Raw genomic sequence first — 25,142 nt, 5'->3', positions numbered from 1 at the left:
TGCAATTGACCTCTTAAAGAACCCAATCCAGCACAGCAGGATGAAGCATGTCAGTATAAGACATCACTTCATCAGAGATCATGTACTCAAAGAAGAAATCAAGCTGACTTATGTACCAACCGATGAGCAGCTCGCTGATATCTTTACAAAGCCTCTAGCACGAGAGCAATTCAGCATACTGAGAGAAGCCATTGGTATGTTTAATCCACTGTCTTAAATTCCTAAGTAAAAATGTGATATGATGCATGCTGAATGAATGTTAACATGCTGAGTGTTTTAAAGAGTATCTGTCAAAATCACATGCCCAGAAATAAATGCACACTGTGTGAGTTATCTCATGCCGAGTAACTAATCTCTATAACTATCCGTTGAACAAAACTGACTACTCAGAATATGAAACGTTTATAACAACAAACGCTGAGTAAAAGTAATCATGAGCATTCAATGCAAACGCACGCGTCATGACACCTGTACAACGCATGCGCCGAATACGTCTTAAAAGTGTCATAAATGTCAGGGTTTCTGCCGATTGGACAATCCAAGGGCAAAACCGACCAAAATTCAAATGAAAATGAGGTGGACCTAGACAAACACTTCGTCACTCAGCTCGAGGAAGAGCTTGAAAACGACGATACTGAGGATGAAGGGAATGCACAGGAGCAAGCGGAGGAAGCTGACTCTGAAAGGACAGCCGGTGAAAATGCTCAAGCTGATCAAGCTACTAATGAGTCAGTCGATGGAGTTGAACAACATCAAGAACAAACTGACCAGCAACCTGTCGATCAGAACATACAAGGCTCTCCATCTCAAGCTGATGAGAATCAAGCTAATCTTCCTCATGTACAAAAGCCCAGAAGAAGAAGACTGGTAAAGGCCAACATCTTAGACCAACCAGTCAGCGCACCGGTACATGATCCTTCCAAGGTAAAGATGACCTTCTTTAGGAAGCCAGTTCCTTCTGCACCAACTCCTCAGCCTTCCCAGGCCTTAGAAAAACAAGCCTCTGTTTCTACACAGGAACATGCCGAACAACCTAACCCTGTAAATCCAACAATCCACACTGAGCAAACTCAAGAAGAAAACATAGCACCCGTCAGCTCTGAACCTATCCAAACTGCCCATTCCACTGAAGCTGACCCTGCTCACCAAACATCTGGACAACAAACACTTGAGCAGAACCCAACACTAACTCCAGTCCCTGACCCAGCAACCTCTTCTTTACCTGGTCAAACTGATAACTCTCTGGCCACAACAAATGTCACTGAGTCCAGTCAAAGAATCATTGACTCAGTGCAGGCCCTGATTCGAGACATTCAACACTCAACTCCTGCTGCTGCTGCCATTTCTCCAATTGAGTCTACTCAGCCTTCTCAAGTAACTCAACTTCTCAATGAAGTTAAGGAACTTAAAGATCTGCTAAGTCTTCTCCTATCTTCGCAAGCACAGCATGCTAGGCAGGATTCGATAGCTAAACTGGCTGAGATCCAGCTGACCACTGTTCAATGCCTCACTACTCTATCTACCCAAATCCAGAACCTGTCAGCTGTGAATCCCAATCTCGCCACGTCTTCTGAGTTAAAGATGTTGTTTGCTCAGCTTCACACTGAACAGAACAAGACAAATGCTCAGCTTGCAAACACATCTCAATGCTCAATGGAGCAACTAAGTGAAGCAGTTCGTCTACTCAACCTTCACAAAGAGGAAATGGACACCGCTCAGCTCAAACAGGATGCGCTACTGACCACTTCTCAGAAATTTTTTGACCATGTCAGACATACGAATCTTCAGCGCGAGCACTACGACACTTCACTTCTCAAAACTTTCCATAACTCTTTTACTGCGCTGACAGACACAATTACATGGCTGGGAAAAGGACAAGCCTATGTACTCAGTATGCTCAGTGCTGCTGACATCCGTATTAGTCCTGAGGTCCTAAGCAACGGTGCTCCTATTTTTGATGGGTTAGACGAAAGTGCTGATCGCTTGAAGACCTTCTCTGCTGAGCTATCCAGAGCTGTTCTTTTGGACTCCTTCAAGTTGCCTCCACCTGGTGCTGGCAAAACAGGGGAGAAGAAAGATCAGCGAAGAACTCAAGCTGAAGGCAGTCAGCAAAAGAAGAAGAAATAGATAGCGCATTTAAACATAGTCTATACTTAGTTATTTCCTTCTTCTTATGTATGCTGACTATTCTATGTTATCTAATATAATACTTGCATTATCAATCCAACTTGTGTTACTTATCCTACCAAGCTAAGTATTATGAATGCATCTTCTAAGTACAAATTAAACTCAGTAAATGAGTAGAATACCTATTAAATGCATGCTGCGTAGAAATTAATGGTTGAACCTGTCTAAACTAAACCATTGAACAAATAAATTACTCAGCGCTCTGTCATTACTTCCACTGAATACTGAGTAAAATAGAATATGACCCATAAGCTGACCTATACCTGAAAACTGATCTTAGACTTATTCAATTAAACCTTAGAATGTTTAGAATAAAACTAAGTCAGTAGCTCAGCCCTGACGGGGGAGTTCACTTAATCAAAAAGGTCAACTATCATGGGGGAGCTCAACGCTGAGTTCCTTGCTGATTAGTTTTGCCAACATCAAAATGGGGGAGTTTGTTGAAACACCTTTCCACATGATTTTGATTTGACAAAATTAATTAAGTGAAATTAAATATTCTACAACACACTAAGTTTAAATGCTTTGATTTATTGTTACTAATGTGTTTGTTCAATGTTGAGTTTATAATTGTTATAAGACATAAAGATCATAAGGCCCAAGCCCTATATGGAAGTCAAAGCCCAAGTCAAACAAGCCCAAGATCACTCAGCCCGCGTATTTCAAAACGCTGCCGTTGAGTATTGAAACGGAGCTCACCAATGAAGGATCGAGAAGATCCACGTAGACAACTTCGGTATGAAGTTGCTGAGCTGTCTCGACAAAACGTACAAGACAGCCGCTGACCTCAAGGCAGCTTCCAGACAAAGTATTTCCTCTTTTAGTAAAGATCAGAAGACACAGCAAGCTGTCTGGTTGACATTACCTAAAATGGAGGAACATACTGTCACACTGACCAAAGAACAAAAGATGCTGGAATCTGATTGGCTAAGAGAACTGCTGACAGACTGAGTGAAAACGACCTGTAGCCGTTTCCCTCCAACGGTTATTTCGAAATTCGAAATAACCAGAAGCTCTCACAGCTCTCTATAAATAGAGCATTCAGAATCCACATTAAAATAGAGAACTTTGAGCAAAAGCCGTTACGCTGACCAAACGTGTACAAAAAGTTCTCCATCAAAAGCAAAGCAAATTCTTACACCACAAGCTTATTCATTTGTGTAAAAGTCTAGAGTGATTGATCCTCAATCATCTAAGGTGTTCTAGCAATTGTTGTTTAGGACAAATCTTAATCATTTCTAGGAATAGAAAGGAGAGGCTGAGTACTCGGTTTTAAGTACTCAGCGGAGAGATTAGGATTGAGTAGAAGTATAGAGGAAGGTACTCTTGTCATACTCAATTGCTGATATTGTAAAAGGTTTGAGGCTCTACCTTTAAAGAGCTCAGTAGAGGATTTGAAATCTCGGAAGTGTTCCGGGGACAGGACGTAGGCTTAGAAGAAGCCGAACCTGGATAAATCTGATGAGTGAAGTATTTCTAAACCTTAACTCCTTATTTATATTGCTTGCTTAAAACAAACTAACACTGACCAAGTAAAAGAGGTCAAGCTGAGTTGTGCGCTGCCAACGAATTAGTTCAGGAATAGACTCTAAGTGCTATTTCCTGACCTAAGCAACGAAACTGACCTAGTCACTAGTTGACTAAGCCAGTGTCTTGTCGATTGATCAGCGCCGCTGTCATATAATCTTTTCTTAAGAAAAAGAAATTTGCCCTAATCATTTAAAAAGGTCAAATAGTTCCTAACCCCCCTTGGAACTATATTTGCAACCTTACAAGGGACCAACAATCCCAACATATGTTTGTGATTTGTTACTGATAAAATGACGCACGTGTGAAGTGTAGATGACAAGATTCATGACCGAGAACACAGTTTGATGACTTATTTCTCAAATTAACCGAATTTATCAATATTAGGGGTAAAATTGCTCTTGGCTTCCAACGTTAGGAGTAAAATTGCACCATTTTAGACGTTAGTGGTAAAATTACTCCTGACCCAAAATGTTCGGGGTACTTTTGCACCTTAATCCGAGTTAGTATTATGGTTTTTGTATTTAGTTGTTACAGAATAAGCAAAGTTCAGGGAGCTAATCAATTTTTATGGACAAGTTTAGGGAGTTGGTGATACGAAATAAGCAAGTTTAGAAAACTGGTGAGACACTTGCAAAGTTCAGAGAGCCAATCTACTATTATGGACAAGTTCAGGGAACTGGTGATTTATTAAGCCTCTTAATTTCAAATTTACATTTTCTTATTAATTTAAAATCTATATACCTTGTTGAACTTTTTTTCCATCTGATCTACATCTATTACATATATTAAGCCTCTTAATTTCAAATTTACATTTTCTTATTAATTTAAAATCTATATACCTTGTTGAACTTCTTTTCCATCTGATCTACATCTATTACATATACTTCTTTCATTTAATTTTTTTTCCAGTCTTAATAGGAGAGAAAAAGATTCATCATGTAGATTTATAGATCTGCATGGTTGCAAAGAAAAGAAAAACTCATATTCGAATGTCCAGAAAAATTTATATGACGAAAAATAGATTACAACGGGATTCGATTTACGGAAAGAATATGATTTATAGTTTTATTGTGTTTGTATTTTTCATGTTTTTATTGCTCTTTGTAGTGGTTTTTCTTTTTTTATGGATCTTGTATTGTCCGTAGACTCTATGAGTTTAATTTAGTTAAACGGGTTATCCAGGTTGACCCCTGTCAACCCGTGTTTTAACCGAATCGTGTCGTGTCAACCCGTTAAATTAAACGAGTCGTGTCTGGGTTTCAATAAACGGGTCAAATGAGTAGGTTAACACGATCCGTTTACGACCCATTAACCCATTTTGACACCCAACTTCTAATTTTGCTTTATCTATACTCTTTAACCTAATGAAATGTCATTTTTTTATAATTTTTTTATAACTGATTCCAAAATAAATAAAAAAATCATTTTAAATTAAATTATACCTCAATTAATTACTAACTAGGCCAATAAAAATAGAAACAAACAAAACAATAAACCTTGGTGTAAGAACACACAGTCCAGAGCTTGTCTTTTTGGAAGTTCCTTTTCAAAATCATATACCCCAAAGTTGAAAAAGATTCAACTTTCATTTGGGGCGCCAAACAAGAAACCCTAGTCAGAGAAAGTAGAGAGAGAAAGGGAATCAAAAGTAAGAAAAAGCAGTAGATAGATATAGATTTCACATTCACTAGAATATACAACAAATTCAATTTTTTATTTTTGTTCCAGCCCCAAAATTACTGTCAGATCTATTCTTGACTTCTTGTTCATCTTTACTACCTCCACAATCACCGCCATAAATGCTTCATTCTACTTATTTATTGTTTCTATAAATGAAAATTGATTGCTTCTTCATCAATTTAGCTGAGTGATCAAATGAAATCGAAATGTGGGTTGTGATTTTCTTTCTGGGAGGTTGGGAGGTATAAGCTGAAAAATGTCAGGAATCAGAGTTTCTGATCCGAGCAGATTGCATTTGAAGAAGGAGCTAACTCAAATTAGAAAAGCAGCTCGAGTTTTGCGCGATCCGGGGACTACAACTTCATGGAGATCGCCTCTTAGTTCTTCTAGATCTGCAGCAGCAGCTCTCGCAGCAGCGTCTACTTCTGCTTCTGCTCGGAAGCAGTTTGAGAATGAGAATGTGATTCCTAATGGTAAGAAGTTCAATTTAGATTCGAATTTCAGGGCAAGTGAGAAAGAGAAGAGAGTGTTTCTGTACAATTGGAAGACTCAGAAATCCTCCAGTGAGAAAAGTGGTGTTGCGAGGAATGATGTTGTTGATGAAGATTTCGAGTTCGAGTTCGAGTCTCGTTCTGTTCAAGAGAGTGTTGATGATAGCTTGAGTGATGCAAGGAATGCTACTGATTCGAAGAGTGATACTTACTTGGGCGAAAGCAGGTCTGGTTCCACGATTTTCAGGTGTCGAGAGGCGAATCTGATATCACCAACTATGAAAAGAGCAATGGGGAAAAATGGTAAGAAAACTAATTCCCAATTAGATATTTTATCTAGATATCAGCAGAAAGAGATGAATTTAAGAAGATTGCTTAAGAGTCATCCTTCAATGGCTTTAGGTTTAGGAAGAGCTGATTCTATTGAGCAATCTGATGATACTGAAGATTATAGTAATTATTCTGAGGATTTAAGAAAAATGTCTGGTGCATCTCCATTGTTAATTAAGCTTAAGCATAAGAATTGGTCACATTTCAGAAGTAGTCGAAAAGGGGATTCTTCTTACACCTATAGCACACCTGCATTATCAGCTAGTTCTTATAATAGGTATTGCAATCGAAACCCGAGCACAGTTGGATCTTGGGATGCCACCACAACTTCATTGAACGGCGATGATGAAGATATGGATGATCATTTGGATTTACCAGGTCGCCAGGGGTGCGGGATTCCTTGCTATTGGTCGAAAAGAACAACACCAAGAACACACAGACAAGTATGTGGAAGTTGTTGCTCTCCTTCCCTTTCAGATACTTTGAGGAAAGGGACTAGCATTCTGTGTGGTCGTCAGTCGATGTATCAACAACGACGTAGACGTTCTTCATCCGTTTCAAATAAGAGAAGAGTTGCTTCCAGAAGTGCACAAGGACTTCTTCCTTTGCTTGCTTATAGTGATGGTGTAGGAGGCTCGTCTATTGGAACTGGGATTAGTGATGATGAGCTTTCTACGAATTACGGAGAGCTTGATTTGGAGGCTTTGAGTAGATTAGATGGGAGGAGATGGTCTAATTGTAGAAGTCAAGATGGGTTAGAAGTTGTAGCTCTAAATGGAGATGGGGAAGAGGAAGGTACACCCGATAGTATACGAAGTCTGAGCCAGAAGTACAAGCCACTCTTTTTCGGTGAAGTGATTGGGCAGAACATTGTGGTTCAATCTCTAAACAATGCCATTTCCAGGGGAAAGATTGCCCCTGTTTATCTTTTCCAAGGTCCCCGTGGGACTGGAAAAACTTCAACAGCCAGAATTTTCGCCTCTGCTTTGAACTGTAACTCTACAGAAGAAACAAAGCCATGTGGTTACTGCAGGGAATGCTCGGAGTTCATGTCTGGTAAATCCCGAGATCTATTTGAAGTTGATGGCACGAATAAGAAGGGCATTGATAAAGTTAGACTCCTTTTAAAAAAGGTATTGGAGTGGCCTCCTACAGGGTCGTCCCGTTATAAGGTTTTCCTTATTGATGAGTGTCATTTGTTGCCCTCTAAGATGTGGCTGGCATTTCTCAAATTTCTTGAAGAACCGCCAAAAAGAGTTGTTTTTGTGTTCATAACAACGGATCCAGATAATGTCCCTCGTACAGTACAATCTCGGTGTCAGAAATACCTATTTAACAAAATCAAAGAAGGGGATATTGTGGCAAGGCTGAAGAAAATTTCTACTGAAGAAGGTCTCGATGTTGACTTGGATGCATTGGATTTGATTGCTATGAATGCAGATGGATCGCTTCGAGATGCAGAAACTATGTTAGATCAGTTAAGTTTGTTGGGCAAAAGGATAACTACATCCCTCGTAAATGAGCTTGTGAGTTCTTTCTTATGCTTAAAATTGTTCTAAAACGAAGTTCCTTTAGCTGAAAGGTTTGATTTCATTTACACTCTTTTATCCTTTCAGGTGGGTGTTGTACCAGATGAGAAATTACTGGAGTTGTTGGAGCTGTCAATGTCATCGGACACAGCAGAGACAGTGAAAAGGGCTCGGGATTTAATGGACTCCGGTGTTGATCCCATGGTTTTGATGTCTCAATTGGCAAGTCTCATTATGGACATCATTTCTGGAACTTATAATGTTGTTGATTCTAGACATAGTGATTCATTCTTTGGTGGAAGAAACTGTAAGTACTAACTTCTCAAGCCTTATGCTATAGTCGAAAGAATTTCGGTTGATTTTGAAGTTATATTCGATTATAATTGTGTTTGCACTTGGATATTGTTAGGCAATTTAGCCTTTTCCAATTTCGGTTATAACCTAGAACTTGATTGAGAAACGTAAAGATTTGAACACCTAAATAAACACTGTGGCAATTTATAACACGAAAACACGATTTACAGAGCAACTGCGACTGACACGACATGATTGACACGGAAATCATTTTTCTAGCCTTTATATCATATATAACCATATTGAACATATATATGAGATAACACGATTTTGACACGAAATACGAAATTGCCACCTCTTATCCTTTGAAATAGCTTGGAGATATGATGGCAAAGCTGCAATTTAGGTCCTATACTTGACACAATTTGTCACTGTGGCCCTTGTACTTTAATTTTTAGTTATAAAATACGACCCTCCATAGACGGCTCTGTTAGTATAACAACGCATGTAACGCACTGCAAATGGAACTGTTTGTCAAATACAAAATTTTCTGTCAAGAACCAAACTTTATGAAAAGTTAAAATTGAAGGGGGCCAAAGTGACAGATTGTGCCAAGTACAGGGGTCAAATATTAGCTATTTCCCGAGACTTGACTCAATAGATCTATGCCTGAAACTAGAACAGCTCATTTTTTTAAGATGTATACGACGGAAGTGATCTGGTCGAATTAAAATGCCATGAATTACACAATAAGAAATGCATGTGAATGTAAATAAATGTCTACAATCATGTGTGAATTTTCCCCTCGGCACAATTAGCTAATATGTATTTGATGTTTTGAATTATTCTTCAGTGACTGAACCAGAATTGGAGAGATTAAAGCATGCTTTGAAGCTTCTATCAGAGGCTGAGAAACAGCTACGAGTTTCTAGTGACCGCTCAACGTGGTTCACAGCTACTCTTCTACAGCTTGGTTCAGTGCCTTCACCAGATCTTACGCAGTCAAGCAGCAGTAGGAGGCAGAGCTCTAGAACTACCGAGGATGATCCTTCAAGTGCTTCAAGAGAAGTTGCCGTGTACAGGCAGCACTCTGATCCTCAGTTTTTGCCTCGTAGATCTAGTTCGCCTGCTTCTTTTTACAAAGGAATGAACGGAAATTCCGGTCATCAAGTAGAATCTGGTTTTAGTTCCAAACCTCCTCATAGTCAATCACTCGATAGCTCATTTGCTTCACAGGATGATGAATTGGTTCAAACTATGCTATTTAGATACCGGAACTCGGAAAAGTTGGACCTTATTTGGGAAAAATGTATTTCAAAGTGTCACTCAAATACACTTAGACAACTCCTACATGCTCATTCAAAGCTTTTCTCCATATCTGAAGTTGAAGGTATTTCCATTAACTTTGTGTACATTTTGGTAGTGAAACTATGATTAATAACTGATATTATTCGTCTTTGACATCGGTAACTGATAAAATGGTGTGATTATCAAGCTTAGCCGTGTAATTATGTGATAAATGATAATTAATTAAACAGGATTCGGAATCCTGCTCATGTTTACTGGATTCTGTTATAATTAATTCCATTGTCCTGCTGTTGCACCAATCATGATTGGAATTTCATTTTATAATTCAAATTGACCCTTGTACTTGGCATAATTTTTCATTTTGACCCGCATACTTTGAATTTGGCACATTTGACCCATGTTCTTTAACTTTGTTTTTGTTTTGTTTTTTTAAATGTTGGCACTTAAAGAAAATTTTGGTCCTCACTAGACATTTAGTTACATTCGCAGTGTATTACAGGTGACACGGAAGCAATCTGTTCCATCTATTCCTTTATCTCCCCGTGAAATGTATGTTTGTAAGAATAAGGACTGAAGTTTCTCAGTTTCAATTTAGTAGGTGTATTTTGTCAATTCTTTTAGTAATATATCTTGAAATACCAGTTGATTTCTTATTAAAGCTCTTTTCAACACAACCAGTACATTAGACAATCCTTACTTCAACATCTGATCTGAAATGAAGAAGAAAGGAAGGAAAAAGTAGTGAAGTTGCTAACTCGAAATCCAAATTATGGAAGATTTCATTGCAACTAATATAGTTCTAATTATAGTCTCTTTTATACTGTTAGAGAGAATAGTTAGAGCTCATGTTGGCACGTCTGTCTAAATGTATCAAAATTGAAGTACGTGAGCCCAAAGTGACAAATTTTGCCAAGTAGAAGGGCTAAAATTTTAACTTTTTCCATTTAAATACGTCCTTGGCATGTGTTTATTGGTCCTGGTTAGATATGAAAAATTTCTTTGCTTGCAGGTGCTTTGGCTGTTTATGTTGCATTTCAAAGTGAAGATATTAAAGCTAGAGCTGAAAGGTTTATGAGTAGTATCACGAATTCGATAGAAATGGTGCTGAAATGCAATGTAGAGGTGAGAATCATTCGAGTGCCAGACGGTGCGGATTCATTGAACTCTGCAATTCAAAGTGAGTTACAGGGTCAGAAGGTAGCAGAAGCTGATACTTCAATTGAGAAGGAAAGAAAGGTAAATGGTTACTCTGACTCTCAAGTAGAGTCCTCCCTCAAATTATCCAGAGGAGGCTTAAATGCTGATACGGAAAATGGTGAAGAGAAAGAAGGAATACCAGAATTACCAATGCAGAGGATAGAATCAATCATCCGGGAGCAAAGGTTAGAGACCGCCTGGTTACAGGCTGCAGAGAAAGGCACTCCTGGTTCCTTGAGTCGATTGAAACCCGAGAAGAATCAGGTGCTGCCACAAGAGGATATCCATCAACAGAATCAATTGGAATCTGCAAGTTCAATGGGGCTTTTATCTCAGCATTGGGAAGACGAACTAAACCATGAACTCAAAAGCCTGAGGATGGAAGAACATGGGGTGCTCCATAAGGACCAGATCAGTAAACGGGCTGATCATTTTCCGAAATCTCCAAGCTTGTTGCATGATAGCAAATTTGTAGGCAATTTAAACAAGGAAAGCCTGTGAGTCCTAACCTGATCCCTTTTCTACTCGTTGAGTCTGCTGATATTTTCATATTTTCTGTGTGTTCATGAGAAATACGTATATTAGATCCATCTTAATTAATCTCACCCTGGTTCTGTATCAGGGAATACGAATCAAGCTCAGCAACCGGAGGTTGCAGCGGACTTTTCTGTTGGAGTACCAACAGAGTTCTCAAGGAAAAGGTAATCAACATTTTTTGCATTCTTTTTCAGAAAAAGCTAATGTTTGACTGTTAATTCTCTGCCAAGGGTCAGATTCTACGAAAGTTTAAAGTGCAAAACGTGTCGAAATTAGAATACACGAGTCGAAGTCACAATATTGTGCCAAATGCAGGGGACTAAATTTAGCTTTTGCCATTTTTCCTTGGCTAATATGTGTCCTGGAACGGATTGAACTAAAAGTTCAAGCTGATAGTTAAGGCCCAATCATAGATCTTATATTAATCTCTGACACACCCCACACACAAATGCCCCTTGGGTAGGGCTGTAATCGAGCCGAGCTTTGACCTGCTCAAGCTCAGCTCGCTATAAAATTCACGAGCTCGAACCCGAGCCGAGCTTGCTATAAAATTAACGAGTTCGAGCTCGAGCCGAGCTTTGGCTTACTCAACGAGCTCGAGACGAGCTTCTAGCCCAAAATCCTCTTTGGACTTGGTTAATTAAGAAAATTATCTAACCATGAATTGTTTGAGTAAATCGTTAATTATATTTGTGAAGTTTGCTCGCAAATAACTCTTGAATTGTGTACATAAACAAGCTCATAAGCAAAGTTCGTGAATAAATAAATAAGATGCTTACAAATAGTTCGTCTGTTAATCATTTATTATATTTATGAACGAACTCATCTAATAGCAAATGAAATAATATTAAGTTTAGATATTTGTGAACTAACACAAAACTATATAGTTTTCTATAAAACTAAAATTTGTTCATAAATGTTCTAATCGAGCCTGCTCACGAGCTTTCGAGCCAAGTTTTGGCCGGCCCAAGCTCGGCTCCTTTACGAACCGAGCCAGTAAATCGTGCTCACAAGCGGCTCGTTTACAAATCGAGCCGAGTTGAGCCGAGCTTTTATCGAGCCGGCCACTGAGCCGCTCATGAGCGGCTCAGCTCATTTACAGTCCTACTCTTGGGCTTGTAGCGTGCACAACACAGGTCCATCCTGCTATGTGTTTTTATTCTACAAATTAATGAGGTTGCCAGGACTCGAACCCTCGAACCCTCGAACCGTTAGTCCTAGAGGCTCTGATACCATGTCATGGAACCGATTGAACTAAAAGCTCAAGCTAATAGTTAAGATCTTATATTAATCTCTGACAATATGGACATGTTTCTTACTTTGGACAGGCAAAAGGTACCCCTGTTCGATCAAGACGAAGAAGCGGACGAATTCCGTTGTTCGGGGAGTGTGGGAAGCATAAGAAAACAGAGAGCAGGGTCAGAAGATAAATGGAATTATAGCAAATTCAATGTTGGGGGAAAGTTTTAGCTGCAAAGTTAGTTACTTTTCGAGACGAAGAAGCGGGCGAATTCGGGGAGTGTGGGAAGCATAAGAAAACAGACAGCAGGATCAGAAGATAAATGGGATTATACCAAATTCAATGTTGGGAAAGTTTCAGCTGCAAAGTTTGTTACTTCACATATACATATTTTTTTTTAATCCTGTTTATATTGTTTCAGGTTAAGGCTTTAAGGGTACAACCATTGAGGAAAATATTTCATGTAAAGGTTTTTGCTGTTAAATTTCAGCATTTGCAGCCATTTTTTAATCGGATTAATAAAAGAAATGTGAGAAAAGGAACAGTTTTTCATTCTTTTGCATCCTTTTAAATTGGTTTTTCAATGGATGAGATTTTTCTAGTAGAAAATATACCTAATACGTATAGCTAGTGGTGAAGCCATGAGCGTAAAGTCGCCTGGAACCACACCTTTCAAGGTGGATTCCGATGGCTGAGAATTTCTGAATGTAACTGCCCATTTCAATACCATACTATGTTTTGACGTAAGTTTCATTATTTGGGTCTAACGGTTTTAAAACAAGTGTATAACCTTATTAATATAGTTCAATATCATGTAGATAGTCTATTTGTTTTATTCTTTAGGTTTCACGACTTTAAAACACACACATACAGATTGTAGACCCCACCTTATTAATATAATTCAATCACATTGTCCATTTTCGACGGGGATTCAATAAAACACTCATTGTCATTCTTTAAAGCTCATCCTTACTTGGATCTTTTACTCTGGTACCATCCGCTGAGGACCAGATCGTTACAATGGGTGTTGAAAGTAGGATCATTAAACTAATTGCTCGAGTACAATGGACGGAACCATTGAGCAGGGAGTCCACATAATGAGAGGAAAGTAATAAAGACAAAAAAAAGTTTTATACTTAAGACGAGTTATCGTGTTATTACTCGTATTATACCATTTATATATTCTACATAACTATATATCATATGAATAACAAAAAATGATAATCGTATCAAGCCGGCCGTCTCTGCAAAGTGTGTTCTCGTATCATAAACTGATAGCCGACTGCATAAAACAAATGAAGTCACCATGAGACCTATTTCTTCCGTTGCTGTTGAACTGTATAACTCAGGGCGAAAAATGGTCACAACTCAGCACAACCTTGGCGAGCTACTTCATTATGTTCATATGCTATTCTTGCATTGTGATTCCGTAGAGAACTAGTTCTTCTCCCAGGCCAGACTCGAACTCGAACATCCGATAAACTATGATCCTCGCCGACTTGGTCACCAGGAAACATGCAACCAGTTAAACCTGCACGAATTTTTCAGGTTTAAGATGAATTTGGAGAGCTACCAATTTGATGAGCACAATAAATTGCAGAAGAAATAAGTCATAAATGGAGAAATACCTTCTCCGTTCCCATTTTACGAAGCTGGGACAAGATCCCTGCAAAATCTGGAGGCGGCGGACATGAAAAGCGTATTTCTTTCCTCGTGTGTGGATGGATAAACCTAGAAGATAATGGGCATAAATAATCATTCAACATCTATCAACCACGTTTTGCAGAAAAATATAGCAAGCAGACTAAACGTTTAACGTATAATATGGACGTACCCGAGAGCCAAAGCATGTAGACAAGGCCTCTCCAATCCTGCAAGCATTAGAGAAACTTGATGCTGGCAGCTCGGGGGGATTCTAGGCCGAAGCAGCGATAAAGCCATGCTTCTAGTACCACCATAGACCTCATCACCCAGCAGAGGCATTCCAATATACTTGGCGTGTGCTCGGATCTGCGTCAAAAAACTTAACTCAACAATACAAAAATGAACCAAGAACAGATCGATCAACTTCGGGAAAAAGTCAAAATCCGGTCCTTGTACTTGACACAGTTTGTCATTTTCTTCCTTAGTATTATAACTTTGGCACATTTGATATCTATACTTAGCATAATTTATCTTTTACACCCCTCTGCATCAATTTTGGTACATCTAGCTCCATGTACCTCAATTTTTCGTAACATCTACCCATTGATTGACGGGATTCGAATGAAGTAGATAGAAGTCTAATCTACTCTAACAGGTTCTTATTACATGTTAAAGATCATATATACCATTTATAATGTGCAACCGTGCTTTTATTCATAGGTAGAAAAAAATTACTTATAATGGGCAACCACTAAATTGACCTGAAATTCCAGGTTACAAGTACCTGATGAGTACGTCCAGTTTCTAATCGCCACTCGACCAATGCGAGTCCATCACCAGCAAGTATTTCGATTACTTTATACCTGATAAAAGTACTACAAAATTTAGAAGGATACAACAAAACTACAAAATTTCTAGGCTTACAAGATTTATAAGCCAAATGATTCAAGCACATAAGAGATGGAACGAGTAAGTTATCCTTGCAGCATGACCCTGCGTCCTCTTGCACAACAGAGACTTGTTTACACAAGAATTAGGGGTACATTACACCCCATGCCCCGTCAACTGTGGCCTTACTTTCTTTATGGTACCCGAACAGACATAGAAGTCCTGAACTTTGCCATTTACTAACATAAAAGCCCTTATGGAAGTAACAACGTCAAAATAACAGTTGCCGACCTCAAAATTTTAAAATCCAAGACTTAAAGTTGTTTAGAACTACATTTTTTATTTTCCAAAATCAGCATTTTCGGAGCTCTCTCTCTTTAGACAACTGTTTTCTCTCTTCTAACCAAACAACATCTAGATGGCCTCAAAACCAAAAAGTTCAAGAATTAAAGTTGCTTAGAATATAATTTCCATCAACTCTACAATGGATGATTACCTGCTATTGGAGTGGTCAAAGGTTAAGGGACTTTTATGTCCGTTTTGAAGTTCAGAAGCCATAAAGGAAGTTAGACCAAAGTTGAGGACCATAGGTATAATGTCACGACCGAAGTTCGTGACGCGCAGACAGAGCGGGTGCTTGCTGGTTGAACGTGAAACGTGAGACGCGGGATTAGCGATAAGGTTGAGTACGTGCTATATAGATTGCATCCTATCTTCGGAAGGGTGTACATCTAGGCACTAAACTGGTTCAGGAGCTGATCCCGCTCCTCTGATGAGCCCATGGGAGGGCGAAAACCAGCGAGCACGGAGATGGCAAGGCTGACCTCAAGGAGTTGTGTCGCAACTTGAGGTGCCGCACGGGAGTTGCCTCGACCCCGTGACAAATGGTATCAGCGCCGATAGTGTGCTAGCTGCGCCGTTTGCCGAGTGCTCCATTGGCCGCGGTGGCGAGTCTAAAAGTGGACCGCAAGTGGTGTGCTCGAAAGCGAGCACGAGTAGGCAGGAAACCGCAGCGAACGATTTGCCAAGCACTCCGAGTGCCGCCCGCACCCTCGAACCTCGAGCGAGACTCCGAGGACGTGGACGAGGCGAGGAGCGCCTCCGAGTCATGTCGACCTCGAGGGGGTGTCGGAAGTGGGTGTTTCAGAAGAAAAGAAGCTAGATCTAGTGGGAATATACCTACATGGAAGGGCTGATAAATGGTTCAAAAATTGGATCAAGGTGAATTCAGAGGCTAGCTGGGAAGTGTTTATTGAAGCTATAACCAAGCGATTTCAGGAAACTGAAACAACTGATATTGTTGAGCAGATGGCACAACTCAAGCAATCAACCACCGTTGCTGATTACCAAGATCAATTTGAGGCCCTCAAGCTCAAAATGGAGAAGGTTTATCCCTCTATCATTGAGCATTTCTATATTTCTAGTTTTATTTCTGGGTTAAAACCAGAATTAAGATCAGCAGTTAGATCTTTCGAACCTCCAGATATATACTCTGCCATAAAAAAGCTAAGTTACAGGAGAGCCATGTTAAGGAAATGATTGAGGCAGTTAAGCCTAAATCAACCTTCAAACCCCAACCAAACACCAGACCTTGGAACCCCACCCCAATCTCAGTTTTTAAACCAAATACCACTACTCAACCTAGCTCTTCCAATACCTTAATCCCTAAACCACCTGATCCAAAAACTCAAGGCCAACTCCTCACCTACAAAAGAACCCCTGGTGCTTGTTGGAAATGCGGGGAGAAATACTTCCCAGGACATCAATGCACAACCAAAAAGCTCAATGTACTTAATCTGGAAGAGAAACCTGCAGAAGAATGTGAGATAGTGGAAGAAGAGGAAGTTGACCCCAATGAAGAAGTGACCCAGGGAACAACTGAGCCTATATCACTCTATGTGAATGCATTAGATGGAGGGGTCACCCAAAACACTTTGAGATTGAAAGGCATCCTGAACAAGAAGATCATCATGATCCTGATTGACAGTGGTAGTACCCACAGTTTTGTGGATCAAAAGATAGCCATGGAGGCCAAATTGCCATTGTTACAAGTCAAACCAGCAGCTGTTGCAGTGGCAGATGGGAGGCAACTCATTGTAAGTACCAAGTGTGAAGACTTTAATTGGTCTATGAATCACTCTAAATTTCAATTTCCTGTAAGGGTACTAGAATTAGGAGACTATGATCTAATTTTAGGGTCAGATTGGATGCGAAGTCATACCCCTGTCACATTCGACTTTGAATTCAACAAACTTATAATCCATAAGGATCATAAACCCTTAGAGTTACAAGGCATGGCAGAAGAGTCTTCACAAGGGTGTCACTTCTAGACTGTTCTTGATGTCTCTTACTGAAATTACCAAGCCCTCACTCAATACAGACCACATTCCCATTGTTCCTACTTACTATCAGCATACCATTCACAAGTACAAACACCTATTCTTACCCCCCACCACCCTACCACCAAAAAGATCACATGATCATGCCATTTCTCTCAAAAATGCCACAGACCCTGTTAATGTGAGACCCTACAGATACTCCCATTACCAAAAAAACGAAATTGAGCGATTAGTTAAAGAGATGCTAACTAATGGTGTCATCCAACCCAGCCACAGTCCTTATGCCTCACCGGTTTTGTTAGTGAAGAAAAAAGAGGGCACCTGGCGGTTTTGTGTAGACTACAGGGAACTCAATAAGGCAACTATCAAAAATAAATTTCCTATACCAGTGATACAGGAATTGATTGATGAGTTAAAAGGAGCTAGAATCTTTTCTAAGATTGATCTAAGGGCTGGGTACTTTCAAATTAGGATGAAACCAGAGGATATCCAAAAAACTGCCTTTCGCACTCACATAGGGCACTACGAGTTCTTAGTCATGCCATTTGGCCTCACTAATGCACCTGCAACTTTCCAATCCCTTATGAACAATGTGGTTGCACCCTATCTACGTAAATTCATCTTAGTATTCTTCGATGATATACTCATCTACAGCTCTTCTGAAGCACAGCATGTCAAGCACCTTGAGATAGTATTTCAATTGCTCTCCTCTCATCAGCTTTATGCCAAGGCATCCAAATGTGATTTTGGAGTTCTCCAGGTGTCCTACCTGGGCCACATTATCTCTGCTGCAGGTGTAGCAACTGACCCTGAAAAGATCAGGGCTATGCAAAACTGGCCAACCCCAACTACACTAAAAGGACTCCGAGGATTTTTGGGACTCACAGGTTACTACAGGAGGTTTATCCAGGGTTATGGCTCTATTAGCAAGCCTCTCACTGAATTGCTAAAGAAAGACAGTTTCCATTGGTCCCCAGAAGCCCAATTGGCGTTTGATAAACTCAAATGTGTCATGACTTAGGCACCTGTTCTTGCCTTACCAGATTTCGATCAACCTTTCACCTTGGGGTGTGATGCTAGCGGTATAGGGATTGGGGCGGTTCTAATGCAATAGGGCAGACCTTTATGTTTTTTGTCTAAATCACTTAGCCCCAGGAATCAAAGGTTTTCAGCCTATGAAAGAGAGCTCCTGGCTATTTTGCTGGCATGTTCAACTTGGAGACACTACTTAGAGAACTCTGTTTTTGTGATCAAAACAGACCATGAAAGTATAAAGCATCTCCTAGAACAGAAGCTTCATACTTATCTCCAACATAAGGGCATCTCCAAGCTTTTGGGATTGGACTATACCATCCAATCTATGAAGCACCGATACGGGTACGCATACGGGTGCGGGTACGCGTACGGGTACGGTAAACAGAATTTCTAAAAAATATGAGATACGGGTACGGCGGGGATACGGCAAATTTTATATATACGTAATAATATATATATCATTTATAATGAAAATTCAAAAGATACATAAATATATAAATCACAAATCATATTCATAAAGTCATTATAAAAACATAAATAATACTCTCAAGTCATTATAAAACCACAAATACCAGTAATCTTGGATTATTTCATTTTAATCCTTCTATTTACTGAGTTTTTTTTAAAAAAAAAACCCTTATACTTTCAAAGTTTTTTAAAAAAAAAACCCTAAAGTATCCCCGAAGTATCCCCGACGTGTCCCCGAAGTGTACCCGGCGTGTCCCCGCGTATCCCCTCATTTAAAAAGAAAAAGATAAAAGGGGATACTTCCCAGGCGAATCCCGTACGTATCCCCGCGAATCCCCGTACCCGGAGTATCGGATACGCGTACGGTGACCTCCGGGAAGTATCGGTGCTTCATAGCATCCAATACAAGAAGGGCAGTGAGAACAAGGTTGCAGATGCTCTCTCTAGACAGCAAGAAGGGTTGGAACCCTCTCAGCTACAGGCTCTTACTATGGTCATTCCTACATGGATGGAGGATATTCACAAATCTTATGACAAGGATGACATTGCATCCAAATGGATTCCCCAATTGTTGATCCAATCCACCACTCCCTCTCCTTACACTTACTCTAACGGTCTCCTCCGATTCCATTCCAAACTCTACATTGGGTCCTCTACAGATTTGAGAGACAGGATCATAGAGGCATGCCATAATTCTCCTATGGGAGGTCACTCTGGCATCAAGGGTACCCTCTCTCGCATTCAACACCACTTTTAGCCTCAACTCTCTCACACTGTCACTACTTGGGTAGCACATTGTGACACATGTCAACGATGCAAAGCTGACAACTCTGCCTATCCTGGTCTACTTCAACCACTTCCCATTCCGGATGGAGCTTGGAGAGATATCGCTATGGATTTCATAGTTAAATTACCTAAATCTTATGGTTATGATGCAATACTTGTTGTTGTGGACAGGTTTTCTAAAGGAGGCCACTTCATTGCCTTATCTCATCCTTACAGTGCAGCTACAATTGCCCAGATATTCCTGGATCACATTTTTAAGCTTCATGGACTTCCTCGCTCTATTGTCTCTGACAGGGACAGAATATTTACAGGAGTATTTTGGAAGGAGTTGCTTACTCTACTTGGCACCAAACTACTCTTTAGCAGTGCATACCATCCCCAAACTGATGGTCAAACAGAGCGACTCAACCAATGCTTAGAGAATTATCTACGCAGCATGTGTTTTCAGGCTCCTAAGAAATGGTCTAAATGGCTAAGCTTGGCTGAATACTGGTACAATTCTACATACCATAGCGCCATTAAGATGTCTCCTTTTCAGGCTCTCTATGGGGTGGTTCCTCAACTACCTATACTGCCTACTCAATCCTCTAATATAGAGGCTGTGGAGGTCTTACTTCGTGAAAGGACACAAATGACCAATTCCATCAAAGAGTGTTTATCCTCTGCCCACAATAGGATGAAACAATTTGCTGATCCTAAACGAACAGATAGAGAATTCGCTATTGGAGATTGGGTTTTCCTCAAACTCCAACCCTATAGACAGGTTACACTTGCTCAACAGACTTCCCTAAAGTTGTCTGCACGCTACTATGGACCGTTCAAAATCATTGCCAGAATTGGTAAAGTGGCTTACCAGCTCCAGTTACCCCCAACTTGTCGTATTCATGATATCTTCCACATATCCCTCCTCAAAAGGAAGCCTAACCCTGCAACTACCCCTCTCACTACCTTACCTCCAATTTCAGACGGGGAATTCATCATTCAGCCGGCTAAAGTGGTGAACTCTCGCAACGTTATCATTAAGGGTCATTTTACTCATCCAGTGGAAAGAGTTTCCTACTATTGATGCTACATGGGAGACTCGAGATCATTTTGCAGCTCAATTTCCAGAATTCTATCATTCTTGGGGACAAAAATGCAGTAAAGGAGGGGGTATTGTCATGTATCAAAGAAGGAAGAAACTAGGAGGACTGAATGTGTGATTTAGTCCTTTACTGATATTTGTTATTCTGTTATTAGAATTCCTGTGTTTTATTCCCTAAAGCTGAGTGTAGTTAATTGCTAGTCTGTTTTGCTATTTTGGATTCTAGTGAATTAGTTAGCCAGCTGTATGAAAATGACAGCTTATCCCTGTAACAGTTTTTGTCCTCATTCTATTTAGAGGGCCTGCATTGTTCTGGGATCATTATCCTATTTTGAATGAAATCATCATCTTCTTCCTATATTCTCTTCTTTCTCTCTCTCTCTCTCTCTCTCTCTCTCTCCCTCTCCCTTTTCTCTCTTTAATTCTTCTATTCAGTCATCAGAACTCAGGTTCTGACATATAATTTACCCCAAGAATTGGCACTAGCATACAAAATAGCAAGTAAAAATATCCAAACTGCCAACCAAATCTAGAAATTACATATTGAGCCACAATTTAATCCTTTTTATCAATGACCATGTATATAAACATACTACAAATTTTGCTTGAAGATCAGCATATGATAAAAATCCAGCTAAGTTCAATGACATAACACAAACTAGAAGAGAAAGATTACAATTCAAGTTGGCGAATTTCATGAATTTCAATAGTTCTTTCCAATCTAAGGTCCCTGGCAGCATAAATTACGGGGATTTTGACAAAGCTTACTTGAAGGATGAGATGCATTACGTGTATAAGCATATACAACTACTTATATGAAGATCTTCCATATAAGAAAGTTTCAAGAAGCAAGAATCTCTTGCAGGTTATTTTTCATACCGGTGAAGAGAAGAGGACATTTGGATCTTAAACGTTGATTTGAAGATTGGAAATAGCATAAAATGATTTTATTCATCGAAAAAATCATGTTTTCAACTAGGATAAGATCACTATCACAGTATACTTGAAGTGAAGGAGCACGAAACCACCTACTAGCAGCATGACGAGCATGTCCCTTCTTAGTTGGTCCAGGTATAGCAGCCATACGAATTCTGTTATTCACATCACGGCCAATAGGGATGTCGATACGCCCAGACAATGCAGATGGCACTCCACAAGTAATACTAATATAAACCCTATGGATAGTGTGTTGCTTGAATTGTTCAGACAAATGAGCATGAGCATGCTCATCCTGCATCAATAGATAATACACAAACGAATTAACACGATGGCATAGTCACTAAAAATCACAGATCAACAATCAATCCACAGGTAAAATAATCAACTGAATTCAGAACCTGAACAGTTTGGTGTTGTGTCTAATCACCTTCGCAACAACAAGCAATCCGCTAGTTCCTTTATCCAGCCTATGAACTATCCCAGGGCGAATAGAAGCCGCACATAAGCTAGAATTGAAACCTTCATCGTCAGAAATATCTTCAGCATCTGAAAGAACATCCTGGCTTGAAGTTGCGACTTTTGGAAGATTGCAATGATGAAGTATACCATTTACAAGTGTGCCCGTTGGATTACCAGGTGCTGGATGCACAACCTGCAACAGAATGAATAATGTGACATGCAATGCTAAGATGTCCATCCCAGTCTACCTCAACAAAAGTTAATATGCCGAACATAAAATTAGACATGCAATCACAAAAACAAGAGATTTATCTGGTTCGGCTGATTTTGCCCACATTAACGGGCGAGCCTTGGCGCAACGGTAAAACGTTGTTGTCGTGTGACCAGAGGTCACGGGTTCGAGTCTTAGGAGCGGCCTCTTGCCAATTAAATTGACAAGGGAAGGCTTGCCCCCAATACACCCTTGTGGTGGGACCCCTCCCCGGACCCTCGCTCAGCGGGGACGCGTAATGCGACCGGGCCGCCCCTTTTTTTTTTTTTTTTTAACGGGCGAGGAGCAGCACATAATTCATTAGTAATCATCAAATTGGTACAACAGTAAGGAAATCTCATCCTTTATGCAAAGTTCCTAACTCTCAAATCAATCAGACCCGATTGCACCAAAACGCTTACAGATATGCATATTCGAAGGAAAGAGCACAAGGTCCAAAATTATCGATGCAAATAACTAAGCAAATGACTTTTGTTTATATTTCCTAGTAGCATTCACTTAAAATATGAATTTTTCAATTCCTATTCTAATTAGCTAGGGATACATATGCGAATATCATATGAAATTCACCAAAAGAACAATGATTAAGTGCTCATCTTCATAGACTATAATTAAGTGCTCATCTTCATAGACTATCGATGCAAATAACTAAGCAAATGACTTTTGTTTATATTTCCTAGTAGCATTCACTTAAAATATGAATTTTTCAATTCCTATTCTAATTAGCTAGGGATACATATGCGAATATCATATGAAATTCACCAAAAGAACAATGATTGATGCTAGATATTCCAGTTGTTACCATGTGTGGAGGCTTATTAACAATGATTAAGTGCTCATCTTCATAGACTATGTCTAAAGTCATCTCCTCAGGTTCAGCCCTCAAGGATTGCAGCTCTGAAATTGTGCAGATGACCTGATCCCCAGCCTTGATGTTCTGTGAAACCTGCTCAACAATAATCTATGTTACATGGAAACGGAAACTGAAACGGAAATGGGCATCGATAAACAATATCTATAAGAGATATAGATTACGGAAACGTGCAAACAATAAAAATACAAGGGTACATCGGTTTCCAAAACGCGGAATGTGGAAATACTTCCTACAAGTTTTCAAGAGTTTCGGATTCTGAAACATTTTGGAAACTTGAAACACTTTAAAGTTTCTGTGCAACATAGACCATAACAGTAAAATTAAAAGTTCTTCATTGACCAAGAACCACAAAACAAATCTAGACATCTACAAATATAGAATAGGGAATGAGTACCATAACAAAAGAAAACAGTTCTGATAAGAAAAATCAAAATTCTTATCAGAAGTGAGGTTGATTATCAAATGAAAACATCATATTACAGAAGCACACTTTTCAAAAGAGTTGCTAAAATTGAAGATATGGCATTCAAGGTTTGAAAAATTAAATAAAATTGAACTACAATTTGACCTTATCAACAATCCTGCCATTGACTGCAACAAGCCCCGATTTAATACTGGACTGAACACGAGCTCTACTGATACCAGAAATGCGAGAAGAAATCCAAGAATCAAGCCTCAGTTTTCCTGCCTTGGGATCTACGATCTCCTCTAGTCTCACACCAGCAAAATTAATTCTTTGTTTTTGATTCTCACATGAATTCAATTCTCCACTAGAATTCGAACAAGCTCTAACAACCCTCAAAAGCAGCATACAAGGGAATCGTCTGGATTTTCGCCGGAAGAGAGGTAAAGAAGATGAAGATTGCATTCCTTTTGCGGATGGATCTAGGGCAAGAATCATCTTCCCACAACCTGTTAATCCTTTCCGATTAATCCTATTCCATTCCTAAAACAACAAACATTCGGCAAAATCCCCAAATTGAATTGAAAAAACGATAGCAAAAAGATATAGCAACATTACTCATTCTCATAATTGCGAAAAGGGGACTGACCTGAGTGCTGAAAATAGAAGCTCATTTACTTCTTATTCAACCTGAAAAGTGCTAAAAAATCTGAAATTCAAGGGCTAACGCAGAGGGAAAGCAAAAGTCTTCAACGTATACAGTAGTTGATAAACGCCGATTGGATTTTGCCGGCTATGGGGACTATTAAGGTTAAATGCACCCTTGGTCACTGACTTACGTTATTATTTCAAAATGGTCATTCAACCTCAATTTGTCTTAATAAAGTCACTCAACTTTGAGTTTTATTTTTAAAATGTATCGGAACGATGTCATGAGTGACACATCAGCATGAATCAACTTAGATATATGGTTAAAACGACACATGGCATTTGTTTATGCGCTACCTGACAGCCACGTACCGATTATTTTTATGAAAAAACAAAATTTAGTTTGTTTCATAAAAATTACCAACATGTGGTTGCCACATGTCATTTCGGAGACATATGAGTTAACTCGTGCTCACATGTCCATGACATAATTTCGATCTATTTTAACCGTTGAAATCTCTGGAATGACCTAATTGAGATGAAAGTCAAAATTGAGTTTATTGTGACAAACTAAGATTAAGCAACGATGCATTTAACCCCAACTATTAAGCATGAACTATAGGGGTAAATTGCACCCATGACCACTGAACTTTACCCATTTTAACGTTATGGCTACTGACTAATTTTTAACAGTATAACCACTGAACTTTACATTTTTTAACAGTGGTAGCCACTCAACTTTAATTAACTCCTCAAAATAATTGTTAACAGCCTCAAAATAAAAATATTTAAGAATTAAAGTTGTTCATAACGACATTTACCATGAAACCGTATTTTTTATTTTCCAAAATCACTTTTATAATGAAAATTTTCAAGAATTAAAGTTCCTTACCATATCATTAACTATTTGAATGTTTTATTTTGAGGCCGTCAATGGTCATTTTAAGGCGTTGAGCGGCTATCAATGTTAAAAAGGTACAA

At 39.3% G+C, this 25,142-nt stretch overlaps 2 protein-coding genes across 3 annotated transcripts; one reads left to right on the top strand and one right to left on the bottom strand.

Moving 5' to 3' along the window:
* Nucleotides 1-5,299: 5,299 nt before the first annotated feature.
* On the top strand, nt 5,300-12,875 carry LOC136202445 (protein STICHEL-like). The gene is made up of 6 exons (XM_065993068.1): nt 5,300-7,744; nt 7,835-8,054; nt 8,895-9,431; nt 10,359-11,043; nt 11,169-11,247; nt 12,412-12,875. The coding sequence occupies exons 1-6, from the start codon at nt 5,654-5,656 to the stop codon at nt 12,511-12,513; spliced, it is 3,714 nt and encodes a 1,237-aa protein (XP_065849140.1). The 5' UTR covers nt 5,300-5,653; the 3' UTR covers nt 12,514-12,875.
* A 546-nt stretch (nt 12,876-13,421) lies between these two features.
* Nucleotides 13,422-24,281, bottom strand: LOC136204237 (RNA pseudouridine synthase 2, chloroplastic-like). Of its 2 annotated transcripts, none has more exons than XM_065995459.1 (9): nt 24,163-24,281; nt 23,679-24,056; nt 23,039-23,182; nt 21,934-22,158; nt 21,596-21,798; nt 14,752-14,830; nt 14,158-14,333; nt 13,952-14,054; nt 13,422-13,854 (listed from the first exon to the last, which is right to left on the bottom strand). In XM_065995459.1, the coding sequence occupies exons 2-9, from the start codon at nt 24,009-24,011 to the stop codon at nt 13,849-13,851; spliced, it is 1,269 nt and encodes a 422-aa protein (XP_065851531.1). In that variant the 5' UTR covers nt 24,012-24,056; nt 24,163-24,281; the 3' UTR covers nt 13,422-13,848. The 2 variants fall into 2 exon arrangements, with proteins under 2 accessions (XP_065851531.1, XP_065851530.1); XM_065995458.1 differs by having other exon boundaries at nt 23,679-24,022; nt 24,163-24,275.
* Between the last annotated feature and the right edge of the window lie 861 nt (nt 24,282-25,142).

This window comes from Euphorbia lathyris, chromosome 8, assembly GCF_963576675.1.
Source record: "Euphorbia lathyris chromosome 8, ddEupLath1.1, whole genome shotgun sequence".
In the NCBI taxonomy this organism is placed as follows: domain Eukaryota; kingdom Viridiplantae; phylum Streptophyta; class Magnoliopsida; order Malpighiales; family Euphorbiaceae; genus Euphorbia; species Euphorbia lathyris.
The sequence above is the reverse complement of the archived record's forward strand: the minus strand, read 5'-3'. Positions and strand labels throughout refer to the sequence as shown.